Below are 18,252 nucleotides of genomic sequence, written 5' to 3'. Positions count from 1 at the left end.
CAATTTTCCCCATTTATTTCCATTTTTCCCCCCATTTTCCCCCCATTTATTCCCAATTTTCCCCATTCCCATTTTTCAGGTCTCTATCAGAATTCCCCACCCCAAACCCCCAAAATCCCCCAGAAATCCACTCGGAATTGCGAAATTAAGAATTTTTATAACAAATTCTCGGAGAATGAAGAATTCCAGCTTTTCCTGTGGTTTTGGTTTTTTTGGGATCCTGAGGGTTCCCATTCCCAGCTGGATTCACAAACAAAAAAATTCCCGGAATTTTTTCTTTTTTTTTTTGTTCTTTTGTCCTTTTTTTTTTTGTGGTTTTTTTACCAAAAAAAGTCTCGGATCCAACACCGGGAAAATAAAACAAAACAAAAAAAAAACCCAAAAAATTCCAAACCTTGAAAAAATCCCCCACAATTTCAAAATAATGATAATAATAATAATAAAATAATGATAATAATAATAAAAATAAAATTAAATTGCTTAAAAGAAATATTTTTTAAGTGCCCCAGCAGAAAAAAATAGCCCAAATTTTTTTAAAACTGCCAAATAAAATTCCCCCAAATAAATGAATATATAAATAAACAAAGAAATAAACACAAATTAATAAATGAAATAAATAAATAAATAAATAAATAAATATTTTAAAATGTTAAAAAAGTTTTGAAAAAATAATTAATGTAAGATAAAATTAAAGGAAATAATAGAAAGTAAAGTAAGTTAATGTATAAAATTAAATTAGGTATAAAATAAAGTTAAATGAAATGATATAAATAAAAATAAAATAACAAAATAAAGTTAAATTAATTAAATAATAAAACTAAATGTAATAATAATAAAATGAAATTAAATAATAACATAAAAAATAAAATAAGTAATAAACAAAATATTTTAATTAAAATAAAATAAAGTAAAATAAAATTAACACAAAATAAATAAAATAAAGTTAGTAAATAAAATGAAATTAATAATAAATAAATAAATAAGTAGTAATGGAATAAAATAAAATAAAATATTTTAAAAATGTAAATTAAATTAAATTAAATCTTAATAAAATAAAATAAAGTAAAATAAAATAAAATAAAATAAAATAATTAATTTAAATTAGATATTTTTAAAATGAAACAAAATAAAATCTTAAAAAAATAAGATAACATAGAATAGAGTAGAATATAATAGAATATAATAAAATTAAATAAAATAAGTAAAATAAAATAAAAATAAATTTAAAATAAATTTAAAATAAATTAAAATAAATTAAAATAAAAGGAAGAAAACAAATTCAATTGAATTAAAAACTGAAAATGCAAAATAGAATAAAATTAAAATAAAAATCTAAAAAATTAAAATAAAACAAAACAAAATAAAATAAAAAAAATAAAATAAAATAAAATAAAATAAATGAAATAAAATAAAATAAAATAAAATAAAATAAAATAAATTTAATAAAAAAATAAAATTAAAAAATGAAATAAAGTAAAATAAATGAAATAAAATAAAATAAAATAAAACAAAATAAAATAAAATAAATGAAATAAAATAAAATAAAATAAATAAATGAAATAAAGTAAAAATAAATGAAATAAAATAAAATAAAATAAAACAAAATAAAATAAAATAAAATAAATGAAAGAAAAGAAATGAAAGAGCTGAACTCCACCCCCTGGGGAGCGTCGGGCTCGGGGGCTCCCAGGGGCGTCCGTGGTCGAGGATTCATAAAAAAATATCTCTGAGTGTGAGCTAAAAATAGACCCGGGGCGCGGGGGGGCCCAGAGCGGCCCAGGAAGGTTCTGGAAGGATCCAGACGGGTCCAACAGCGGCTCTGGAGGCCTTCGAGTGCTCCTGGAGCAGCTCTGGAGGTCCTGGAGGGATCCAGAGGGGTCCTCAGAGCGGTTCTGGAGGTGCTGGAGAAGTTCTGGAGGAGTTCCAGAGGTCCTGGATGGTCCTGGAGGGGATCCAGAGCGGCCTCACAGCGGCTCTGGAGGTCCTAGAGGAGTTCCAGAGGTCCTGGAGCAGTTCTGGAGGTCCTGGAGGGATCCAGAGGTGTCCTCAGAGCAGTTCTGGAGGTCCTGGAGCAGTTCTGGAGGTCCTGGAGGGATCCAGAGGTGTCCTCAGAGCAGTTCTGGAGGTCCTGGAGCAGTTCTGGAGGTCCTGGAGGGATCCAGAGGTGTCCTCAGAGCAGTTCCAGAGGTCCTGGAGCAGTTCTGGAGGTCCTGGAGGGATCCAGAGGTGTCCTCAGAGCAGTTCCAGAGGTCCTGGAGCAGTTCTGGAGGTCCTGGAGGGATCCAGAGGTGTCCTCAGAGCAGTTCTGGAGGTGCTGGAGGAGTTCTGGAGAAGTTCCAGAGGTCCTGGAGAAGTTCTGGAGGTTCTGGAAGGGATCCACAGGGTCCTCAGAGCGGTTCTTGAGAAGTTCTGGAGGCCTTTGAGTGGTCGTGGAGAAGTTCTGGAGGTCCTGAAGGAGTTCCAAAGCTTCTGGAGGAGTTCTGGAGGTCCTGGAGGAGTTGTCAAGAAGTTCTGGAGGTCCTGGATGGCCCTGGAGGAGTTCTGGAGGCCTTGGAAGGGATCCAGAGGGGTCTAACAGTGGCTCTGGAGGTCCTGCAGGAGTTCTGGAGGCCTTTGAGTGGTCCTGGAGAAGTTCTGGAGGTCCTGGAGGAACTCTGGAGAAGTTCCAAAGGTTCTGAAAGCCTTGGGATGAATCCAGAGGGGCCCTCAGAACGGTTCTGGAGAAGTCCCGGAGGTTCTGGAAGCCTTTGAGTGGTTCTGGAGGAATTCTGGAGGTTCTGGATGGTCCTGGAGGGGATCCAGAGGTTCTGGAGGTCTTTGAGTGGATCTGCAGGTTCTGGAGGGGATCCAGAGGTGTCCTTGTAGTGCTTCTGGAGGTTCTGGATGGGATCCAAAAGGTCTGGAGGCCTTTGAGTGGTTCTGGAGGCCCTGGAGGGGATCCAGAGATGTCCTTGGAGCAGTTCTGGAACTATTGGACTGATTCTGGATCTCCTGGAGAGGTTCTGGATCTCCAGGATCAGTTCTGGACCTCCAGGATCAGTTCTGGACCTCCAGGATCAGTTCTGGATCTCCTGGAGAGGTTCTGAACCTCCAGGATCAACTCTGGAGCCTTGGGATGGATTCTGGATCAATTCTGGACCTCCAGGATCAACTCTGGATCTCCAGGTTCAATTCTGGATCTCCAGGATCAGTTCTGAACCTCCAGGATCAAGTCTAGACCTCCTGGAGATGTTCTGAACCTCCAGGATCAGTTCTGGACCTCCTGGATCAAAGTTGGATTTCCTGAAGATGTTCTGGACCTTCTGGATAGATTCTGGATCTCCTGGAGAGGTTCTGGCTCAATCCTGGATCTCCTGGACCAATCCTGGATCTCCTGGACCAATTCTGGACCTCCAGGTTCAGTTCTGCACCTCCAGGTTCGGTTCTGGACCTCCTGGATCAGTTCTGAACCTCCACGATCAATTCTGGACCAATCCTGGATCTCCAGGTTCAGTTCTGGATCTCCTGGTTCAGTTCTGCACCTCCAGGTTCAGTTCTGGGCCTCCAGGATCAATTCTGGACCAATCCTGGACCTCCTGGACCAATCCTGGATCTCCAGGTTCAGTTCTGGACCTCCTGGCTCAGTTCTGCCCCTCCAGGCCCAGCCCTTCCCCTCCCCCCCCCCGATTTTCCCCACCGCGACCCCCCCCAGTCACGACCCCCCCTGTCCCCCCTCCCCCCTGTCCCCGTCGCGGTCGCCGGCGCCGCCCTTGGCGGCCGTTCCGGAACATTCCGGGGCGGCGGCGGCGCCGCCGTTGGTCTGCGAGCAGACGTGGGCCTTGCCGCGCGCCTTGGGCCGCCCGTTGTGCAGCTTGTACTTCATCAGCAGGAGGAAGATGAAGACGAGCACCGAGGCCACGATGATGCCGCCGATGACGATGATCATGGTGCCGCCCAGGAACTGCGGCTGCGGCGAGCGGCACGGCCGCGGCGCGGCGCGCGTGGAGAAGCGCGAGCAGCCCAGGGCGCGCGTGGCCGGCGGCGAGCCGCGCGCCTCCGAGAACACGGCCAGCACGCACAGCTCGTAGAGCCGGCCCGGCGCCAGGTCCGACAGCGAGAACGACGAGCTGGGCGCCGGGATCATCCTGCAACGGGCACGGAAAGAGAAATTCCCATCAAAACCCCAAATTTCCGGGGGATTTTCCCCAATTTACACATTTTTCAGTCATTTTTCCATGGGTTTTTGACCATTTTTTCGTATTCATCACACCCTTCTTCGGCCTCACTTCCCAATTTTCCAGACCCTTTTCCATCCGTTTTTCCCATTTTTTCCCACGTTTTCCACCTTTCCAGCCATTCTCTCCCTATTTACCAGACTCTTCCTCATCCCTATCTCCCATTTCTCCATCACCTCTTCCATCCGTTCTTCCCCAAATTTCCTGGCAAGTTTCCCTATTTCCACCCAAATTTCCCTGTTTTCCTGCCGATTTTCCCTATTTCCCCCCATTTTTCCCCGTGTTTCCCATTTCCCAGCCCAGCACGCACAGCTCGTAGAGCCGGCCCGGCGCCAGGTCCGACAGCGAGAACGATGAGCTGGGCGCCGGGATCATCCTGGAACGGGCACGGAAAGAGAAATTCCCATCAAAATCCCAAATTTCCGGGAGATTTTCCCCATTTTTGTGCGAGTTTTTACACATTTTTCAGCCGTTTTTCCATGGGTTTTTGACCATTTCTCCATATTCATCACACCCTTCTTCAGCCTCACTTCCCAATTTTCCAGACCCTTTTCCATCCATTTTTCCCATTTTTTCCCACGTTTTCCACCTTTTTTCCACCTTTTCCAGCCATTCTCTCCCTATTTACCAGACTCTTCCTCATCCCTATCTCCCATTTCTCCATCACCTCTTCCATCCGTTCTTCCCCAAATTTCCTGCCAAGTTTCCCTATTTAGACCCAAATTTCCCCTAATCGATCCATTTTCCCTTTTTTTTCACGTTTTTCAGCCATTTTTCCATGTTTTCCAGCCATTTTTCCATGGTTTTTTGACCATTTTTCCATATTCATCACACCCTTCTTCAGCCTCACTTCCCAATTTTCCAGACCCTTTTCCATCCATTTTTCCCATTTTTTCACCCAGTTTTCCAAGTTTTTCCACCTTCTTTCCATGTTTTCCAGCCATTTTTCCATTGCTTTTTGACCATTTTCCCCCCATTTTTTAGATCCTTTTGTTATCCCTATTTCCCAGTCTCTAGACCCTTTCCCATCCGTTTTTCCCATTTTTTTCCCACATTTTCCACCTTTTTTCCACGTTTTTCAGCCATTCTCTCCCTACTTACCAGATCCTTCCTCATCCCTATCTCCCATTTCTCCATCACCTCTTCCATCCCTTTTTCCCAAGTCTTTCACCCAATTTTCCCTATTTTCCAGTCACTTTTCCATGGTTTCCAGTCATTTTTCCATGGTTTTTTTTTGACCCTTTTCTCCCTACTTTTAAACCCTTCTTCATCCCCATCTCCCAGTTTTTTAGATGCTTCTCTGTCCCGGTTTTCCATTATTTTCACCCAGTTTTCCGTGTTTTCCGGCCACTTTTCCATGGTTTTTCAGCCATTTTTCCATGGTTTTTTGACCATTTTTTCATATTTACCACAGCCTTCTTCAGCCTCACTTCCCAATTTTCCAGACCCTTTTCCACCCATTTTTCCCATTTTTTCACTTCCTCTTCCCAATTCTGCAGCCATTTTTCCACGGTTTTTGACCATTTCCCCCCCATTTTCCAGCCCCTTTCTCACCCCTATCTCCCACTGCTCCATCACCTCTTCCATCCATTCTTCCCATATTTTCCACCAAATTTTTACTATTTTCCAGCCTTTTTTCCATGGTTTTTGACCCTTTCCTCCCTATTTTCCAGCCCCTTCCTCACCCCTATCTCCCATTGCTCCATCACCTCTCCCATCCATTTTTCCCCCATTTTTCACCCACTTTTCCCTATTTTCCAGCCATTTTTCCATGGACTTTTCACCATTTTTTCCCTATTTTCAGACCCATTTTTTATCCCTATCTCCCAGTATTTTAGATCCATTCCCATTCATTTTTCCCATTTTCCCCCACGTTTTTCAGCCATTTTTTTCATTGTTTTTCGACCCCTTTTTCCCTATTTTTAGACCCTTTCTTATCCCTATCTCCCATTTCTCCATCACCTCTTCAATCCATTTTTCCCATGTTTTTCACCCAATTTTCCCTATTTTTGAGCCACTTTTCCTTTTTTTCCAGCCACTTTTCCACATTTTTTGACCATTTTTCCCCTGTTTTTAGACCCTTTTCCACCCCTCTCTCCCAGTTCTCCAGCCCATTTTCTATCCCTTTTTTCCCACATTTTCCCCACATTTTTCCAGCCATTTTTCCATGGGTTTTGACCATTTTTCCCCTATTTTCCAGCCCCTTTCTCATCCCTCTCTCCCAGTTCTCCAGCCCATTTTCCAACCCTTTTTCCATGATTTTTCAAACACTTTTCTATGGGTTTTGCCCTCTTTTTCCTTGTTTTTTCAGCCTTTTTCCAAACCTTTTTCACCCTCCTTAAGTTAAGAGTTAAACCCTCTTTTCCAGCATCTTTTCCACATTTTCCATCCTATTTTCCGTATTTTTCAGACCCTTTTCCAGGCTGTTTTCTATACTTCCCACCCATTTTTTTCATTTCCCACCTGTTTTTTTTTTTTTCATTTTCCATCCCCTTTTCCACGTTTTTTTTCCCCTTTTTCATATTTTTCACCAAATTTTTCCACATTTACCATCCATTTTTCACATTTTTCATCCTCTTTTCCATGTTTTCCACCCCTTTTTTCACATTTTCCACCGCCTTTTCCACATTTCCCACCCATTCTTTCATTTCTCACCCATTTTTCCACATTTCCCATCCGTTTTTCCCCTTTTCCACCCATTTCTCCACATTTCTCACCATTTTTTCACATTTTCCACACATTTCGCCACATTTCCCACCCATTTTTAAATTTCTCATCCATTTCCCACATTTCTCGCCCATTTTTCCACATTTTCCATCCTCTTTTCCATGTTTTCCATCCCTTTTTCCACATTTCCCACCTGTTTTTCACATTTTCCACCTTTTCCCCATTTCCCACCCATTTTTTCATTTCTCACCCATTTCTTCACATTTCCAACTGGTTTTTCCCCATGTCTCACCAATTTCTCCCCATTTCTCCCCCCTTCCCCTCCCACCCCCACCATTTTTCGGGGCAAAATCACCGATAAACCAGGATCTCGTTGTCCGAGCCATTTTCCCCACATTTCCCACCCATTTTTCCCCATTTCCCCACAATTTCTCCCCATTTTTTCCCCATTTCCCCCCTTCCCCTCCCACCCCCACCATTTTTGGGGCTAAAATCACCGATAAACCAGGATCTCGTCGGCCGAGCCATTTCTCCCACATTTCCCCCCAATTTCTCCCCCATTTCCCCCCATTTTCTCCCCCTTCCCCTGCCACCCCCACCATTTTTTGGGGGGCTGAAATCACCGATAGACGAGGATCTCGTCGGCCGAGCTGTTGTACTGGATCTGGTACATCCTCAGCCCCTCCAGCCCGTCCTGCGGCGGCCACCGCACCAGCGCCGACGTCGCCGTCACCTCGGCCACCACCACCCCGCCCCTGTCCCCCCTCTCCAGCTTGGACTCGTTGGAGAAGCTCGATTTGGCCGAGATCAGGATGTCCGAGGGCTCCGGCCCGGCCGTGGCCGCCTTCCTCCCCTCCTCGTCCTCGCACTCGGTGCCGTTGCCCTCGGGCAGCACGCGGAACTCCACGGGCGCCGTCGACTCGCCGGCGGCGTTGGAGGCGATGCACGTGAACGTGCCTTGGTCGCCCGGGGACGCCTCCAGGATGTCCAAGGTCCCGTTCCGGTACGACACCGTCCGGGAGGTGTTGGCCACCAGGCGGCCGTCGGGCGCGATCCAGCGCACGTAGGGCTCGGGGTCGCCCACGGCCTTGCACTTGAGCGAGGCGCTGCGGCCGGCGGCCGCGGCCAGCCCGGGGGTGCGGTGCGTGATCATGGGCGGCTCGCACACGAACTCCTCCTCGCGGATGCTCCAGAAGTATTTGCCCATCAGCTCCGGCGGCGACGCGCACGTCTCCAGGTCGTCCTCGCGCGTCAGGCGCCGCAGCCACACCAGCTCGCAGTTGCAGTGCAGGGGGTTCCCGCCGAAGCTCAGCACCAGCGACGTCAGGGGGGAGCCTTTGGATTTGGCGTAAACGGGGACGCGGGAGAACAGCGGGTCCGGCGGGATCTTCTTGAGCTTGTTGGAGGTCATGTCCAACCTGGCCAGCTTGTGGAGGTTGGAAAAAATCCCCTCGGGCACGAACTCGATGAGGTTGTGGTCCAGACTCACCGTGTTGACGTTGGACAGCTTGGCCACCGTGCCCCACGGGACGTCCACCAGGTTGTTGTAGGACAGATCCAGATCCTCGATGGTCTCCAGGAAATCGTCCAGCGAGCGGGGCGAGATGAAGCTCAGCTGGTTGTTGCTCAGGATGAGGTGCCGCAGATTGACCAAGCCCTTGAAGTGATCCTCGTGGATGGCCGTCAGGCGGTTGCTGTCCAGGTGCAGCGCGTGCAGGCCCCGCAGGTCGGAGAAGGCGTAAGGCATGATCTGCGAGATGGTGTTGCGCGACAGCGTCAGGTGGATCAGCTGCGTCATGTTGGCGAAGTCGCGGCGCCGCAGCACCGTGATGAAGTTGTCCATGAGGCGCAGCTCGGCCGTGCGCCGGTCGATGCCGGGCGGCACGAAGAGCAGCCCGGTCTTGGTGCACAGGATGGTGAAGGACGGCGAGAGGTTCTGGCACGAGCAGCGCTTGGGGCACGGCGGGGAGCCCGAGGTCGAGGCGGACGCGGCGACGACGAGGAAGAAGAAGAAGAGGAGGAGGAGGAGGAGAGGGAGCAGGAGCTTTTCCATCGTCGGGGAAAACGGGAATCTGGGAGGGGGGGAAACGGGAAAAGAATCGGTGAGCTGGGTGGAGAATCGGGGGAATCGGGTTGAAAATGGGGTGAACTGGGTTGAAAATTGGGGGATTTGGGTTGAGAATTGGGGGAACTGGGGCAATTGGGTGAATTGGGTTGAGAATTGGGGGATTTGGGTTGAAAATTGGGGGAATGGGGTTGAAATTGGGTGAATTGGGCTGAAAATTGGGGGAATTGGGTTGAAAATTGGGGGATTTGGGTGGAAAATTGGGGGAATTGGGTTGAAAATTGGGGGATTTGGGTGAATTGGGTTGAAAATTGGGGGAATTGGGTTGAAAATTGGGGGATTTGGGTGAAAAATTGGGGGAATTGGGTGAATTGGGTTGAAAATTGGGTGAATGGGGTTGAAATTGGGTGAATTGGGCTGAAAATTGGGGGATTTGGGTGAATTGGGTGAATTGGGTTGAAAATTGGGGGAACTGGGTTGAAAATTGGGGGATTTGGGTTGAAAATTGGGTGAATTGAGTTGAAAATTGGGGGATTTGGGTTGAAAATTGGGTGATTTGGGTTGACAGTTGGGGGATTTGGGTTGAAAATTGGGTGAATTGGGTTGAGTTTTAATGTTAAAACTGAGTTTAGTGTCAAGATTCCAACTCAAAATGTTGAGGGGAGTCAGCGGAGAGGGAAATCCCAAAGCTGAGAAGGAAAAATGGGAGAAATCCATGGAAATGTGGTGGAATTATGGAAAAAAATGGGATTAAATCCATGGAGGGATTGGAAATATGGAGGAATTTAGGGAAAATTGGGATAAATCCATGAAAAAATGGTGAAATTTGGGACAAAACCAAGTTTAGGGTCAAGTTTTAATTCCAAGATGTGGAAAAAATTCCCAGTTGTGAGGAAAATCCCAAATTTGAGAGGAAAAAATGGAAAAAATGGGAGAATTCATGAAAATTTTGATTAATTTGGGAAAAAAATGGGTTTTATTATTCCAGGGATTTTTTGGGATTTTTTGAGGGATTTTTGGGATGATTTTCCCACATTTTTTTGGGTTTTGGGATGATTTTCCAATGGATTTTCCCATTAATTGGTTGGGGAGAAATTTGAATAAAATTTGAATAAATTTAAATAAAATTTTAAATTCTAATTTAAAAAAGAATAAAGCAAAATATTAAACATTAATAAAAAGGATAAAAATGAATTTCAAATTCAAAAGAATTCAAAATAATTGAATTAAAATAATTCATTGAAATAATTAATAATTAACAATTAAGGTCAATTCCGAATTGGAAGGGATTAAAAAGAAATGAAAAATAATTGAAGAAATGTTAATAGAAAAATCATGAAATTAAAATAATAATGGGAATTAAGTAGTGGAAATAATGGTAAAATTTAAATCTAAAATGTTATTAAATTTTAAAATTATCATTTTAGAATTAATAATCAGTTTTAAATACAAAGAAATTAAAAATAATAATAGTAATAATCCCCTAAAAAGCAAAATAAATTAAGGATTAGTATAACAAAATAATAATTGCAATGAATAAAAATAAGCATCCATTCAAAATAAAAAGCAACTAAAATTAATAGTAATATTAATGAATAAATACAATAATAATAATGAATAAATAAATGTAATAATCAATAATAAGAAGAATTAAAAGAAAAGTAATAAAAATTATTTATTATTAAATAATAGAAATATTTAATTATTATTATGTTGAATCCTAGAAATTAAACCAATAATTAAATAAATCCTATTAATGAAACCAACAATTAAATAAATCCTATTAATGAAGCTAAAGAATTAATTAACAAAACCTAATTAAATATAATCCTATTAATCCTAAAGAATAAAAAATTAAATTCATCCCAAAACCTCCCTGAAATTCCCTTTTAGGGGGAAAAGTGGGAACTGGACAGGGCCAGGCCCAAAATTCCAAGATTTTAGAGGGAAAATTGGATTTGGGGGGTAAAAGGCCCAAAATTCCAAGATTTTAGAGTGAAAATTGGATTTGGGGTAGGCCGAGGTGAAAATTCCTAAAATTCCTGAGGGAAAAGTGGGAATTTGGATGTTCCAGGGCACAAGATTCCAAGATTTCTGAGGAAAAATCGGGATTTGGGGTAGGCCAAGCTCAAAAATCCTGGGATTTGAGGGGAAAAAAGTGGGATTTGAGGCAGGCCAAGCTGAAAATTCCAAGATTTCTGCGGGAAAAGTGGGAAAGAGGGAAGTGCTGAGCACAAAACCCCAACATTTCTGAGGGGAAAAGGAGGATTTGGGGTAGGCCAGGCTGAAAATTCCCAAAATTCCTGAGGGAAAAGTGGGAACAAGGAAAATGCTGAGCACAAAATTCCACGATTTCTGAGGAAAAATTGGGATTTGGGGGATAAAAGGCCCAAAATCCCCACAATTCCTGAGGGATGATTGGGAACTGGGGTGTTCCAGGCCCAAAATCCCAAAATTTCTGAGGGAAAAAAGGAGGATTTGGAGTAGGCCAGGCTGAAAATTCCAAGATTCCTGAGGGAAAAGTGGGATTTGAGGCAGGCTAAGGTGAAAAATCCTGGGATTTCTGAGGGAAAAAATGGGATTTGGGGTAGGCCAGGCTGAAAATTCCCAAAATTCCTGAGGGAAAAGTGGGAAAGGGGGAAGTGCTGAGCACACAATTTCAAGATTTTGGAAGGAAAATTGGTAATTGGGGGGTACAAGGCCCAAAATCCCCACAATTCCTGAGGGAAAAGTGGGGATTGGGCTCTGCCAGGCCCAAAATCACAACATTTCTGAGGGGGAAAAAGGAGGATTTGGGGTGGGCCAAGCTGAAAATTCCAAGATTTCTGAGGGAAAAGTAGGAAAGAGGGAAGTGCTGAGCACAAAATTCCAAGATTTCTGAGGGAAAATTGGGATTTGAGGCAGGCCAAGCTCAAAAATCCTGGGATTTGAGGAGAAAAAAATGGGATTTGGGGTGTTCCAGGCCCAAAATCCGAACATTTCTGAGGATGTTTGGAGGATTTGGGGTAGGCCAGGCTGAAAAGGAGGATTTGGGGTAGGCCAAGGTGAAAATACCAAAAATTCCTGAGGGAAAAATGGGGAAAAGGGAAGTGCTGAACCCAAAATTCCACGATTTCTGAGGGAAAATTGGGAATTGGGGTGTTCCAGGCCCAAAATTCCAACATTTCTGAGGGGGAAAAAGGAGGATTTGGGGTAGGCCAGGCTGAAAATTCCTGAGGGGAAAGTGGGAAAGAGGGAAGTGCTGAGCACAAAATTCCAAGATTTCTGAGGGAAAATTGGGATTTGAGGCAGGCCAAGCTCAAAAATCCTGGGATTTGAGGGGGAAAGTGGGAATTGGGGTGTGCCAGGCCCAAAATCACAACATTTCTGAGGGGAAAAAGGAGGATTTGGGGTAGGCCAGGCTGAAAATTCCCAAAATTCCTGAGGGAAAAGTGGGAAAGAGGGAACTGCTGAACCCAAAATTCCAATATTTCTGAGGAAAAACTGGGATTTGGGCAAAGCCAGGCCCAAAATTCCTGAGGGAAAAGTGGGAATTGGGCAGGGCCAGGCCCAAAATTCCAAGGTTTTGGAGGGAAAATTGAGAACTGGGGTGTTACAGGCCCAAAATTCCAAAATCCGAGGGTAAAAACTTCTCCAAATTCCAAGAAAACTTGGGGAATTTGGAATATTCACAGTTCCTACCAATAAAATTCATTTTTTTCCATCCCGAAATCCCATTTTGGGATTTTTTCCCCCCATTTTTCCAAGCCCCAGGTGAACATTCCCAAATTCAGGTGTGGCCCAAAACTCAGGGGGAAAAAAAATTCCTTTACAATCGGAGGATCCAGGAGTTTAAAACCCCCCTCCCCCCCAAAAAAAATCGGATTTTTCCACCTGGAAAATCATTCCCAGGTTTAAAAAATGTGGAATTCCAGCCTCAATTATATAAGGAAAAGGGGGGTGAGGGGGGAATCTCACCCAGGTGCCGGAAAATCCCAATTTTCCAGGAAAAAAAGATGGAGCAACCCTGGAATGTTTCATTTTAAAGGTCAAAACCCCTCTAAAAACCCATTTTTCCTTAAAAAACCCCAGGATTTCCCTTAGGATAAAAGCGATTTTTTTCAGGCTGTAACTAGCAAATTCCCCCTCGGGACTGCAGAATCCCGGGAAAAAATAAAAATATTGGAATTTCGGGCTGGTTTGGAGTGAAAAATGTGAATTTTTTAATAGGGAAAATCTGCGTTTTTTAAATTCCCGGTGGGAATCCTCGGTGACAGCGCCGTGCCTTGTCCCCTGGGGGTGGGGATTTGAGGGAAAATTTGATTTTTTGGGGGGATTTGAGGGGTTTTAAAAGGATTTTAAGGGTGAGAATTCCGAGCGCGGCGCCGCCGCAACGCGGGAAGGACGCGCCCTGCTCGGGAAAAAAAATCGGGAATTGCAGGTGCCGGGAAAGGAGGAAAAAATGGGAAAAAAAGCACCAAAAACCGCGGGAAAAAAGAAACAGAAACCCCTCCGGGGGTGGTTTTAACACGGATTTGGGGAAAATTGGGGAAAAAATTGGGAAAGAATTAAAATATTGGGGGATGGGGAGGAAAAAAGCGCCGGGAACACCTGGAGAAGGCACACCTGGACCGGCCCCACCTGGATGACACGGCGGATTTATGGCAGGCTGGAAGGGCTTGGAACCGCCCTGAAAAACCCCCAAAATCCCTAAAAAACCCCTAAAAAACCCCCCCAAAATCCCCAAGGTCTGGAGGCGCCCTCGCTTTTTCCAGGGAAGGGTTAAAAAGCTGGAAAATTTGGGAGGGGTCGCTGCTGGAAAAGCGAGGGGGGGGGGGGGGGATGCGATTTATCCCGATTTTATCCCGATTTTATCCCGATTTTATCCCCATTTCCCCCTCATTTTACCCCGTTTTTATCCCGGTTTATCCGGAATTTATCGCGGTTTTTCGCTGTTTTATCCCGGTCCATCCCGATTTTTTCGCCGTTTCACCCCGATTTTTCGCCGTTTTATCCCGGTTTTTTTCCCCCCGATTTTCCCCCACTCACCTTTCCCGCCGGTGCCTTCAGGGGGGCGGCGACCCCCGAGCCCCCCCCGGGGGTCCCGAGCCCTCCATGGCCGGGAGCGATCCCGGGAGGAGGAGGAGGAGGAGGAGGAGGAGGAAGAGGAGGAGGAGCAGGGGGGGGACACCCAAAAAAACCCGGAAAAAAAAAAAAAAAAGGCAGGAAAAGGAAGGAAAAAAAAAAAAAGAAAAAAGGAGGAAAAAAAAGAGGAGGAGGAGGAGGAAGAGGAGGAAGAGGAGGAGGAGGAGGAGGAACCCCCGCCCCTCCCCCCCCCGCCAATGCGGCCGCGGGGAGGGGCGGGAGAAGGGGGAGGGGCGGGGGGAGGGGCCCCCGCTGGGAATTTTGGGAATTTTCGTGTTTTTTTTTTTTTTTTTTTTTTTTTTTTTTTTTTTTTTTTTTTTTTTTTTTTTGGGATGGGAACGGCGGGTTTTGGGATTTCCGGCGGTTGGGTGTTCGGCTTTCTGGGTTTTTTGGGGTTTTGCCGCGATTCCTGTATTCCTGAATCCACAAAATCCCGGGATTTTGTCGCTGTCCCGAAATCCCAGAACTCCTGGAATCCTTGGATCCCCAAATCCCTGAATCCCTGGATCCCCAAATTCCTGAATTTCTGAATCCCCGAACTCCAAAATTCCTGAATCCCAAAATTCCTGAATTTCTGCATTCCTGAATCCCTGAATTCCTGAATCCACAAAATCCCGGGATTTTCGTTGCTGTCCTGAAATCCCAGAACTCCTGGAATCCTTGGATCCCTGGATCCCCGAATTCCTGAATTTCTGAACCCCCGAATTCCAAAATTCCTGAATTTCTGCATTCCTGAATCCCTGAATTCCCAAATTTCTGAATTCCTAAACCCATAAAATCTTGGGATTTCATCACTGTCCCGAAATTCCAGCGCTCCTGGAATTCCTGGATCCCCAAATTCCTGAATCCCCAAATTCCCCAAATTCCTAAATTTCTGAATCCCTGAATCCCCAAATTCCCAAATCTCTGAATTCCCAAAATCATAAATCCCTGAATTCCTGGATCCCTGACCCCCCCGAATTCCCAAATTCCTGGATCCCCAAATTCCAAAATTCCCGAATTCCTGGATCCCTGAATTCCACCCCAAACCTTGAATCCCCCCAATTCCGCAATCCCCAAATCCCTGAACTCCCAAATTCCCAAATTCCTGAATCCCCAAATTCTCAAATCCCCGAATTCCAAAAATCCCCAAATCCCCGAATTCCAAAAATCCCCAAATTCCCGAATCCCAAATTCCCCAATTCCTTTAATCCCACCCCATTCCACCAATCCCACCCCCAAATCCCACTCCCAGTGCCACCCCCACTGTCCCCCAAAATGTCCCCAAAGTGTCCCCAAAATGTCCCCGAGTGTCTCCACCCCCCCAGTGCCACCCCCACTGTCCCCAAAGTGTCCCAAAATGTCCCCTCCTCCCCCTTATTGTCCCCAGTGCCACTCCCGAGTGTCCCCAAAATGTCCCCAAAATGTCCCCAAAATGTCCCCGAGTGTCCCCACCCCCCCCACTGTCCCCAAGGCCACCCCCAGGTGACACAAGACCCCCCCCGTGTCCCCCCTTTTCCCCCCTTTGATGATGACAACGACAACGACAACGATGATGATGATGACGATGATGATGACGACGATGATGACGATGATGATGATGATGACCATGACTACAACCATGACAATGACAACGATGACCATGACAATGACCGTGACAATGACAACGATGAAGATGACAACGACCATGATGGTGATGATGATGATGACAGTGATACGATGACGACGACGATGATGAAGATGACCCTCATGACTATCTTGCCGATGACCATGACGATGATGATGAAGATGACAATGACAACGATGATGTTGATGACCATCACGACGATGACGATGACGGCAATGATGACCATGACCATGGTGATGACAGTGATACGATGACAATGACAGTGATGATGAAGATGACCAAGGTGACAATGACAACGATGACCATGACAATGGTGGTGATGATCATGACCATGACCATGATGACCATGATGATGACCATGATGATGATGACCATGACAACAACTACAACAATGACGAGTTAACGATGGTGATGACCATGACCATTATGATGCCCATGATGACCATGACCATGACCATGACCATGAAAATGACCACCATGACCATGACCATCATGACTATGGCAGTGACCAAGACAATGACCATGACCATTATGACCGTGACCATAATGATGATGACCATGACAATGACCATGACCATGGCCATGACCATGATGACCATGATGACCACCACCCTCACCCCTCACACCCCTTTCCCCTCATGATGACCATGACCGTGATGATGGCCATGACAGTGACTGTGACCATGACCATGATGGCCATGACAATGACCACGACGATGATGACCACAACATGACCATGACGATGATGACAATGATAATGACCATGATGATGACCATGACAATAACTATGACCATGACCATGATGGCCATGACAATGACCTCGATGACCATGACGATGACAATAATGACCATGACCATGATGACCATGGCCATGACAATGATGACCATGACAATGACCATGACCATGACAATGACCATGACGATGATGACAATGACAATGACCATGACAACGATGATGACAATAACGATGATCACAATGACCATGACGATGATGATGATGACCACAATGACCATGACCATACCATGATGATGATGACAATCATGATGACCATGACAATGACCATGACCACGACAACCACAACAATGACCATGACGATGATAATGACAATGATGACCACAAGAATGACCATGACAATGACCATGACCATGACAATGACCATGACCACGACCATGATGACCATGACCATGATGACCATGACCATGACAATGACCACGACCATGACAACGATAATGACCATGACGATGACCCCCACCGTCACACCGCCGTCCCCTCACTGCCCTCCTCGGTGGTGACCGCGCTGCGTCCCCGCCCGTCCCCGCCCACGCTGGTGACGTCATCGCTGAGCACCCCCTTGAGCAGCGCCCTCCAGGAGCGCCTCACCTTGCCCAGGCCCCGCCCCATCACCAGGTAGATGATGGGGTTGACGCAGCCGTTGACGTAGGCCAACCCCGCCACCGCCGGATCCGCGGCCTGCGCGCCCCGGAACGCCGCCGTGCCCGGCGTGCCGGCCGCCAGCACCATGCCCACCACGTGGTAGGGCAACCAGCACACGAAGAAGCTGGTGACGACCACCAGCACCGTCCTGGTGGCCCTGCCCGACCTCCCCGAGCCGCGCCGCCGCACGCGGCTCAACAGGCGGCCGTAGCACGCCGAGATGACCGCGAACGGCCCCAGGAACCCGCAGAGGAACCGCGCGGAGGCCACGGCCAGCTCGGCGCCGCGCTGGTGCCGCCGCACGGCGTCGTAGGACATCACGCAGGTGGCCTTTTCCGAGACGGGGTCGCGGCGCACGGCGCGGAACGCGAAGGACGGCGCCGTCAGCAGCGCCGCGGCCGCCCACGCCCCGGCGCAGACGGCGTGGGCCAAGGCCGGCGTGCGGCGGTTGTGGCACCACACGGGCGCGGTGACCAGCGCGCAGCGGTCGGCGCTGACGGCCGTGAGCAGCAGCACGCTGGAGAACATGGCCAGCACGGTCAGCGAGGGCAGCAGCTTGCAGGCGGCGGCGCCCAGCGGCCAGCGGTGGTCCATGGTCAGCGGCAGCGCCAGGAAGGGCAGCGCCAGGCAGCCCAGCAGGTCGGCCGCCGCCAGGTGCGAGGCCCAGACGCCGTTGACGGCGCGGCGCAGCTCCGACGCCGCCGTCGCCCAGAGCACGGCGCCGTTGCCCAGCACGCCCAGCACGAAGATGGCGGCGTAGAGCGCCAGCACCAGGCGGTGGCCCGGGGACACCTCGGGCGCCGCCAGGTCCTCGTACAGGTCGCCGTAGAGGTCGCGCCAGGTGTCGTTCCAGGTGCCGTTCCAGGGGTCGTCCCAGGGGTACGACGCGGCCATGGCGGCGTGGGGAGACCTGGGGGTGGTGAAGGTGGGTCGGGGGTGGGTCAAGGTGGGTCTAGGTGGGTTCTTCACCTGGCCGGGAACTTCCAAATGACGCCCTGACCCACCCCAAGGTGGCTTCCTCACCTGGCCAGGTGGTCAAGGAGCTTCCAAATGGTGACCAAAGGTGGTCAGGGTGGGTTCTTCACTTGGCCAGGTGGCCCTGAAGACCACAAGGTGGTTCTTCACCTATCCAGGTGGTCCA

At 47.0% G+C, this 18,252-nt stretch overlaps 2 protein-coding genes across 2 annotated transcripts; both read right to left on the bottom strand.

Annotated features, from left to right (window-relative positions):
* Positions 1–3,691: 3,691 nt before the first annotated feature.
* LOC131570486 (leucine-rich repeat and fibronectin type-III domain-containing protein 3-like) lies at positions 3,692–15,869 on the bottom strand. The gene is made up of 3 exons (XM_058822839.1): positions 15,703–15,869; positions 7,505–8,953; positions 3,692–4,124 (listed from the first exon to the last, which is right to left on the bottom strand). Exons 1-3 carry the CDS (start codon positions 15,867–15,869, stop codon positions 3,692–3,694), a joined length of 2,049 nt encoding a protein of 682 aa, XP_058678822.1.
* Positions 15,870–16,931: 1,062 nt separating this feature from the next.
* On the bottom strand, positions 16,932–18,005 carry LOC131570485 (C5a anaphylatoxin chemotactic receptor 1-like). The gene has a single exon (XM_058822838.1). It carries the CDS (start codon positions 18,003–18,005, stop codon positions 16,932–16,934), a length of 1,074 nt encoding a protein of 357 aa, XP_058678821.1.
* Positions 18,006–18,252: the final 247 nt, after the last annotated feature.

This window comes from Ammospiza caudacuta, chromosome 35 (genome assembly GCF_027887145.1).
Source record: "Ammospiza caudacuta isolate bAmmCau1 chromosome 35, bAmmCau1.pri, whole genome shotgun sequence".
NCBI classification, from domain to species: Eukaryota; Metazoa; Chordata; class Aves; order Passeriformes; family Passerellidae; genus Ammospiza; species Ammospiza caudacuta.
The sequence above is the reverse complement of the archived record's forward strand: the minus strand, read 5'-3'. Positions and strand labels throughout refer to the sequence as shown.

Coding starts and splice junctions, on each gene's coding strand:
- LOC131570486 (XM_058822839.1), bottom strand. CDS start 15,869: ATGGTCATCAACATCATCGTTGTCATTGTCATCTTCATCATCATCGTC. Junction 8,954..15,702: donor TCATCGTTGTCATTGTCACG/GTCATTGTCATG, acceptor CCCCCCTCCCAG/ATTCCCGTTTTCCCCGACGA. Junction 4,125..7,504: donor GACGAGATCCTCGTCTATCG/GTGATTTCAGCC, acceptor TGCCCGTTGCAG/GATGATCCCGGCGCCCAGCT.
- LOC131570485 (XM_058822838.1), bottom strand. CDS start 18,005: ATGGCCGCGTCGTACCCCTGGGACGACCCCTGGAACGGCACCTGGAAC.